Source organism: Chaetura pelagica, unplaced genomic scaffold (genome assembly GCF_000747805.2).
Source record: "Chaetura pelagica isolate M959 unplaced genomic scaffold, ChaPel_1.0 scaffold127, whole genome shotgun sequence".
NCBI lineage: Eukaryota > Metazoa > Chordata > Aves > Apodiformes > Apodidae > Chaetura > Chaetura pelagica.
The window spans coordinates 1,027,875-1,035,973 of NW_009953923.1; the positions used below are offsets into that span (position 1 = coordinate 1,027,875).

At 36.7% G+C, this 8,099-nt stretch overlaps 1 protein-coding gene across 1 annotated transcript; it reads left to right on the forward strand.

Annotated features, from left to right (window-relative positions):
* The first annotated feature begins 340 nt into the window (after positions 1–340).
* STEAP1 (six transmembrane epithelial antigen of the prostate 1) lies at positions 341–5,573 on the forward strand. Its single transcript, XM_010001559.1, has 4 exons — positions 341–439; positions 1,359–1,871; positions 3,321–3,485; positions 5,263–5,573. Exons 1-4 carry the CDS (start codon positions 347–349, stop codon positions 5,518–5,520), a joined length of 1,029 nt encoding a protein of 342 aa, XP_009999861.1. The 5' UTR covers positions 341–346; the 3' UTR covers positions 5,521–5,573.
* The last annotated feature ends 2,526 nt before the right edge of the window (positions 5,574–8,099 follow it).

Below are 8,099 nucleotides of genomic sequence, written 5' to 3' on the forward strand. Positions count from 1 at the left end.
TTTCTCTAAGCTATTTCAGACTTTATTATTTTAATGTAAATATTTTCATCCTGAATTAATTAATTAATTACATCGGTGACATGAAATTTAGCTGAATTATTATTTTTCTTCAGTGATTATGTTCTGTTGATTCAAATTCTCTCTTAGTCACTGCTTTACTTAAAAACCAAGCTGAGCTTTTTGGTTCTCAGAGAACAGACTGTCCTTTCCCTAGATTATCATACCTTAGCCAGCAAATGAGCAGAGGAGAAGGAAGAAAACATTTTGAGGGAAAATAGGCTTAAAAGTTCCAGTAAGGCACAAACCTGTTTTACATCCTGTGTTTGTTTTGCAGGGAGTTTCTGCAATGCAGAAGAGGGAAGGTGATAATCACCCCATTGATCAGAATGCAAGTCAGAGCATCGTGCCAAGAAACAACACAGGAAACCCTAGCAACTTGGTAATGTTTCTGTAAAACAACAGCTTATATGTCACACAGAGTATTGCAGTCTTTCATTCAGTTTTGTCCAGAAACACTGTGTTCCCATCACACTGGCATTTCATCAATACTTTGTCGCAATGTTGACATGAAGAGATAAAAAATAAAGAGCATCTCATTCGATTTAATTATAGTCCATGCTAAAAGTCACACCATTTGGGCCAGCTAAAAGTTACATGAGGTTAGTTATTAGTTGCATTTTACCAGATGACAACAGAATCCCGCGTGTCTACTTGGCAGCAGAAAATTCAGCTTTTTTAACTGAAGTGATTCAGTTTCACAAGTTTTCATAAAACTTAAGAGGATGCTCTTACAGTTGTGAAGGAGAGAAATAAGATCACAGGACTTGATGCTAGAGTTGACAGATGTTGAGCTGATCTAATATGCTGGATCCCAAAGATTTCTACTGGCATCCTTATTCCCCCAATTAAATGTCATTAAAATAGCAGCAACTGAATTAAATATTTTACTGTCTCAACTCTGTTACTGTGCATATAATCTGGGATGCATCCTTAAGTTTGCAGCTGAAATTTGACATCTGAAATGTGTAGCTCATGTCATAAGAAGCTGTAATGATGCTTCACATACTGTAATCTATCTTCCCTTGCAGTTTAGTTAATTTCCTAAAAAAATCTGTTTTGAAATCACCACAGATAATGAATGATGAATGAGAAATCTCTGCTAAAAGTGCCTTACTCAACTACAGCCCATGCTGCTTGAAACTTTATGTTTTCAAGCTACCTTGTCTTTAATAGTGTGTATGTTTTGTATATGGTTTCAGTGCATTACAGGGTGAAACACATTATGGCAAATACCGTCACTACTGAAGTTCCTTCTCTTCTCTTGAACTCACTTGGTATTTCCTTTCTGTCCTTTGCAGAATGTGGATATGCAAGACACCAATCCACCAGAAGTAGCTGCACTTTTTAATTTACATCAAGCACACCATTTTGGAGAGTTTGAACATCCTTCAGAACAACACTGCAAGCAGGATCTGTTCCCCAAGTGGCACTTGCCCATGAAGATAGCCTCTGTGATCTCTTTATTAACATTTATATACACTTCTATGAGAGATGTCATATATCCTTTTATAACCAGAAAGGAAAATGTTTTCTATAAGATTCCAATCCTTGTCATAAACAAAGTTTTACCAGTGGTTTCAATTACCCTTTTAGCACTAGTATATTTACCAGGAATATTAGCTGCTGGTTTCCAGCTACACTTTGGCACCAAGTATAAAAGGTTTCCCCAGTGGCTGGATAGATGGATGTTATCAAGAAAGCAATTTGGACTTCTCAGTTTCTTCTTTGCCTCAATGCACGCCTGCTATAGCTTATGCTATCCAATGAGAAGATCATACAGATACAAGCTGCTGAACTGGGCATTCCAGCAGGTATGGTGATAATGCAAATGCCAACACTTCTGTATTCAGAAAATCCTTGGTTTTGTCATTCAAGTAAATATGGGTGAGGGGGGAAGCCATTTTCATTGCCTTTAATTTCATTTTGATGAAGATACTCACAGAGCACTGTTAAGGGATGGAGCAGGACATAGCTCTTAAGGCAGGTAATAGAGAGTCAAGAGTCATCACAGCTGTGCTAGTGTGTATTAAATAAGTCATTTTCTTCATCTGGGATTTTTTCACTCTCTAAAATGCACAAAATTGTACCTGCCTCAGAGGAACTTTTAAGTCTTTGGCACGCTGTTAGTTTAGTATGTTTTAATTTTTTCTACTCTAGGGGAATCTACAAAAACTGCACACACACAATTTTTAGACATATCCTTTGTTAAGTGAATTATCCAGCAATGAAGGAGGGCTGATCTAAATTATAATAATCTCTGTTTGCTGGAAGCTAGATTTGTGAACACTGATGGCTCCACAATTGGGCTGATGCACACGAACTTGTAAAAAGATAGATTTTCAATCATTCTTCTGTGTCATAGGCAATAGTTGGCTCGTAAAGCTCTCTAAGATCCTCTGTGACTAGACAGTTCCTAATACTTGCAAATTGCCTGAGTGCCATGAATATTTCAGTATAAGGAATATTCCAATACAAGTTATAGGCCACAAATGTACATTTATTACCCTCAAAGTCTAATCTAGAGTTTTATTAAAAGCACAGTATGATGTTAGCAGCTTCTTAAGAATTCTGTAAGCAAACTACCTGTTGAAAACTCTGACGTGTGCCTTATGATAATCTGACTTGAATGGATTACCAGAAACTTCCTTGAGGTTCCAGTCCTCAGGATGAAGAAATTATATTTGAGGCATGTTATGCCATGCTGATCACTAGAAGCATCAAAGGGCTGTTGCAATTACTCATAAAGAGGAGAAGCTTTGACATCAGTTTATTAAAATCACAACATTTTCATCCATACCAACCATCGTATTCACTGCAGCTGAACGTACCAATTTGTTTTTAAAAACATAAAGCTAAATAACTATCCTGGCAGGATACTATTATTAAGAATGCCTGGTGAATTAGCTTCCTAAAATAGTCCTGTTAATATATTTCCTGCTGTTATAATCTCCCAGATACGATATTTAGCCATAGATGTAATTTTTTTGTCAAAGAACAAGATTTCTCCTGCTGTGAAAGGAAGCTAACAGGCCTCTAACCAGTCTCTCCCTGCCCAAAATCTTCTCACTTAGAGCCCACCTTTGCTCTGCAGATAGTAGTGGAAACCTTGTCATCCAGAGTGAATAGCAGTTACATTGAGAGACATTCAAACAAACAAAAATATTGTGCTTCTTGGCTGATTTCCTGTGAAAATAGCTGTATTTCACACAAATGGCTGAGTGTTACTGTCTGTCATTTTAAGTATGCTGTTCTTTTGGCAGGTCAAACAGAAAAAAGAAAATGCCTGGATTGAACATGATGTTTGGAGAATGGAGATTTATGTGTCTCTAGGAATTCTGGGACTTGCTTTGCTGGCCTTGTTGGCAATAACATCAATTCCATCTGTCAGTCATTCTTTGACCTGGAGAGAGTTTCATTACATTCAGGTATGCATAAATGTCATTATTGCATGTCATTAGTCCTCATTTGTAGTACTGTATGTTATCAAATAAGACCATTAGGAGTTAGAAATATCAAACACAGAGGTGTTAGTGAAACTAATCTAAAAGCTTGTTCCATACTCTTCAATAATTGCTTTGCAAGAAATGTTTGTCTCATTCATTATTTTGTCAGGAGAAAAGGCTGTTAGGTTCAGGGTATGAAGTGGGAAAACAAGTGCAAACTACTTTTCTGCTCCTCTGATGTGGTGACCAGCAGCAGTGGTCCCTTCAGAACCTACTGTTAGGTGAAAGACCTCTGGTGCTGAATGCATTTCAGTCATCTGCACATCTTATGTTTTAGGAATGCCCTGTGTCCAGCTGAATTGGGAGCAAGTGTTCCCATACAACATGGGATTCCACTACACAAGGAGAATTGTTTGTTGCTCCCTTGGAGCTGTTTTGGCAATTCTTCACTGCCTGAGCAGTACCAGGTGGCTGGGAAATCCAAGAGAAGGCTTCTGCTCAATAATACGTACAAAGGTTTTCCATCTGCAGCATTATTAGCTTCATAAGTCCCTCCAAAAAGGTTCTTCTTCTGAAAAGGAGACATCTTAAAACAGATGCATAATCAAATCCAGCCAGTTATGAGTTTGCTACAGATGTGATTGTTTTGTTCATCTAAGTATCTGGTTTGCTTTTAGTTCTGCTGGATTATAAGCAGTAACAATCAAGGGTGGTTCTGCTGACATCAGTATGATCACATTAGACTTAAGCAAGTGTTGAATTAGGTCCCTGAACACCAAAATCTGAAAATTCAGTGCCCCACTAAGTACCTGGCATTTGAAAATTCAATATGAATTTGAAAAGTGGATCTGAAATGTATCTCTTCCTTCAATCTGTGATTTGAGAATCTGCCCACTCTGTGAACTGCATTGTTTGTAAGAAAAGATTTCAGCACTACAGAGAATCTACATGGACAGCTCTAGTGCATTATTGTTTTCAGTATGAAATTAGCATGGTGAAGAAACCCAGAAGAGTAATACTGATATATTGGGTTAGGTTTAGAAACAAATAACCTTTATACTTGTAAATCAGAATCTGTAGATGTAGCACTTGGAAAGGCAGTGTTTTACTTCACTGATGACTAATTCCATTTTTCTAACCTTATCAAGATTGTTATGCAACAAGAAACTCAAAATTTCTGGTAACCCTAGCATAAAATTTCCTTTCCTCCTGAATTTCATAGACATCCTAAGCCAAGTTTATCACTCTAAGTGGAATGGAAGACTTGAGTTTCCTGTTGTTGTGCAATTGCTTCTGTCATAGTAGTAGACATTCTACAGTTTCTGAGATTAATTGACCTTAATTTTTTTATTTGCAAACAATCTATTAAACCATTTATAAATCTGCTTTTTAACTAATAATAATTATTTAAAGAAATAAATTTATTTAGGATACAGATGACATCTACAGATGGAGATATTGAAAAGTACCCTTTTTCAAGAATAGCATGTAACCTGTGATCTCTTCTGTATTTTAGCTAAATATCATAGCAGTAGTTGAAAAATGTGCCACATCTCTTTTCTCTTAGAGTGGCATAGAGGGGTATAGTTAGATTTTTTTAATCATAATTCTTAAATTTTAGTTCGAAGCCAATAGTCTCTTTTCTTTGACTTAAGTGTGTTGGTTGAGGCCCTTCCTGTTTTCTGTATTTGCTTAACAGAGTATTCTTTTTGCCAAGTTGGAAAACATAAATACTTTACTATTTTCTTTCTCTTTTCAGAGCAAGATGGGATATTTAGCTCTTCTGCTCTGCACTGTTCATGCACTGGTGTTTGCTTGGAATAAGTGGGTTGATGTTAACCAATTTATCTGGTATACACCACCTTCATTTATGGTAGCAGTTTTTCTTCCTGTCGTAGTTCTGTTTTGTAAATGCATACTGCTCCTCCCATGTTTTAGGAAGAGGATAAAAAAGATCAGATGTGGTTGGGAAGCTAACACACTAACCAATCAAACCAGTATAACTTCAAGACTGTAGATTAAATACGGATGTGTCCTGTCTATTTATGTAAATATGTTCAAAGCCATTAAATGGCCTTGAAATATGGCCATGAAGTATGTTCAGTCACAAGCTCTATTTTCATTATTTCCATAAATGTGGTTTTTTTCACTTTTCATTTCAAACTTCAAGACTATGAGACACTGGATGCAATTTGGATCTTTGATAAAACAGAAGGTGGAAACATTCATTTTGCACTTCAGTCTTTTCGGTGTTCTGGTACTCCATAATTTCTTTCTTCTTCCCTTTAAAATCCAAGGGCTTCATTGCCTCAGTTGTAATTCTTTCATAGGCAAAAGCAATCACAAATCATTGTTCCAGATGACCGCAGGAAGTAAATAAATTATCACAACACAGAACCCAGGAATTTTTTCTGCTTCCACAGCCATGTTTGTTCCTTTGTATTATATATAATTATATTATATATAAACTCAGTATTATAATGGGACAACAACTAGAGTATTTGTCATCCCATTCCCCCTTGCCTCCTGCATCCTATGTTTCATTCTGCAGAAGGGGGACCTTGGCACACGAGCCAGACAGAAACTGTGTGTTCCCACCAAGTCTTTAACTTAGACAATTGGCCAAGCAGAATTTCAGGGAACTTTACAAGGTAAATCTCTCCAGAGGCTTGGGCACAGTCTAAAAAAAGTTTTTAGAGTCAGATCTCCATCTTTTACAGGACTAGGTGTGTCTCTGTTGACTTAAAATGATTAAACATTTCCCAGTTTTTATTCCATGAACACGTTCTTTTGTTTCTGATGCTGGAAATTTTCCATGCTTTTGACCTAAGCCTGCAGCCCTTGACATGCTAAACTTTATTCGCACAAATTATTCCAGTGGGATAACTCATATTAGGTAAATGTGTTTACTCTAGGGACAGCACAATTGTGTGACTGGAAGAAAAACATTAAAAATAGACACTGGAATCTTGAGATTGATTTGGTGAGATTTTAATGTAAAATGGCTTCTGAATGCATTTGCTTTTACAAAAATTTTCATATAAGCTGCTTAAACCTCACCCTCCTTATGTTGCATAGGTCTGGAAGAATGTTTAAAATGAATAATTAATTTTTAGTATCTGTTTTTAAATGTGTTCTCACCCAGCACCAGGAGCATTTCTGCCAATTGCCCTGCATTAATTGATCAGCACGTGGACTGGTAACGCCACCTGTTGCTGGGATCATTTGAACAAGAACTCTAAATGGTTATGGCTCTGGTATTAGAACAAACAGGAAAACAATGTATGCATAAAGAAATACATCAGACATGGTACTAATTATTCTGCAGCTAATAATTCTGTTGCATGTTTGTGGACTCGGTACACTGAGCATAAAGAACAGACAAATTAAATATCTACAGGGATGTGATATTTTGTATTTTCCTGGCTGTAACTCCATTATTGCAACTTAAAAGTTGGCTTTGTTATTTGCACCTAACGTAGTACTGTGAAAATAACTGGGGACATGGTGGCCTGTGTAGTATAGACTGAAGAGAAATGAGTGCCATTGTGTATCCAATCAGTAATGCATGACAGAGGCAAACACTCTCTAAAACACAATAAGCAAGTCTGCAATGTGAATCTAAGACATTTCTCACAGAAAAAGAAAAGTATGGTTGTCAGTGCATTAGCATTGCTATAAATTAAATTAAATATTTTAGAAGTCATATTAGGGATGAATATTTGTCAAAGGCTTATTCAAAATACTACCTGCACTTTGTTGTCAGGAATAATTAAAAAAATAATATTTTTCTAGTATTATTTAGAACAGTTTGAGGCAAGAGCAATGATAAAGAAATCCCTTTGTCTCCTGGATTGTTCACTAGCTACTCATGAAGTATGCTCAAACTCACTACTTAGTACAAAGCCGAGACTGAAAATACTCCATGCATCCATTGAAAAGAATTACATTTGGTTTTATCGAAGTATGTGCTGAATTGTGTTAAATTGTGCTCTCCAGAATCAGCCCTGCTGCTGCCATACCTAGAAAGTCCAGAGAATTTAATTCAATCTCCAGCTTTGTTAAATTGTGGTCAAACAGTTGGACTAATGGTTTACAGCTGGTCCTAGAAGCCAACCCTTTGACACAGAGGAATATAAAAAGTTCAGGGATAACAAAGCTTGTGGCACAGAAAGCGGAACCTGACCCATGACAACTGAAAACTGAAAAGAGGTGAATGAAGACACTCCTTGGAAGAAGCCAATACAAAGCAATTCATACAGCATGTATAGAACAAAATCAAGGGAAATTAATATGTTTATGTATTTAAAGAGCAAAATAGTTGAAGGGGATTGTAAAGGGCTTCAAGGTTTTCCACCTTATTATCATCATTGCCAAGTGAAATCTTTTGCACAAGGGCTCTGTTATGGATCAGCTAGATCACTGAGCATCAAGTAGAGGAACATGGTCAATACAGTTACAGAGTTAACACAAGCTGGAAGTTAAGATTATGTGACTTTGGACTCTGCATCTTACTGTACAGCAGTAGCATTTAGGCCACTAAGTCACTTTTGAAAATGCCAAAGTTGGTTTGGCCCTTCTGAAATTTTTGTGCAA

Bases quoted from the DNA above. Each gene is read 5' to 3' on its own strand.
- STEAP1 (XM_010001559.1), top strand. From the start codon at position 347: ATGCAGAAGAGGGAAGGTGATAATCACCCCATTGATCAGAATGCAAGT. The intron at 1,872-3,320 runs GTATGGTGATAA...TTCTTTTGGCAG, and splicing joins TGAACTGGGCATTCCAGCAG to GTCAAACAGAAAAAAGAAAA. The intron at 3,486-5,262 runs GTATGCATAAAT...TTCTCTTTTCAG, and splicing joins GAGAGTTTCATTACATTCAG to AGCAAGATGGGATATTTAGC.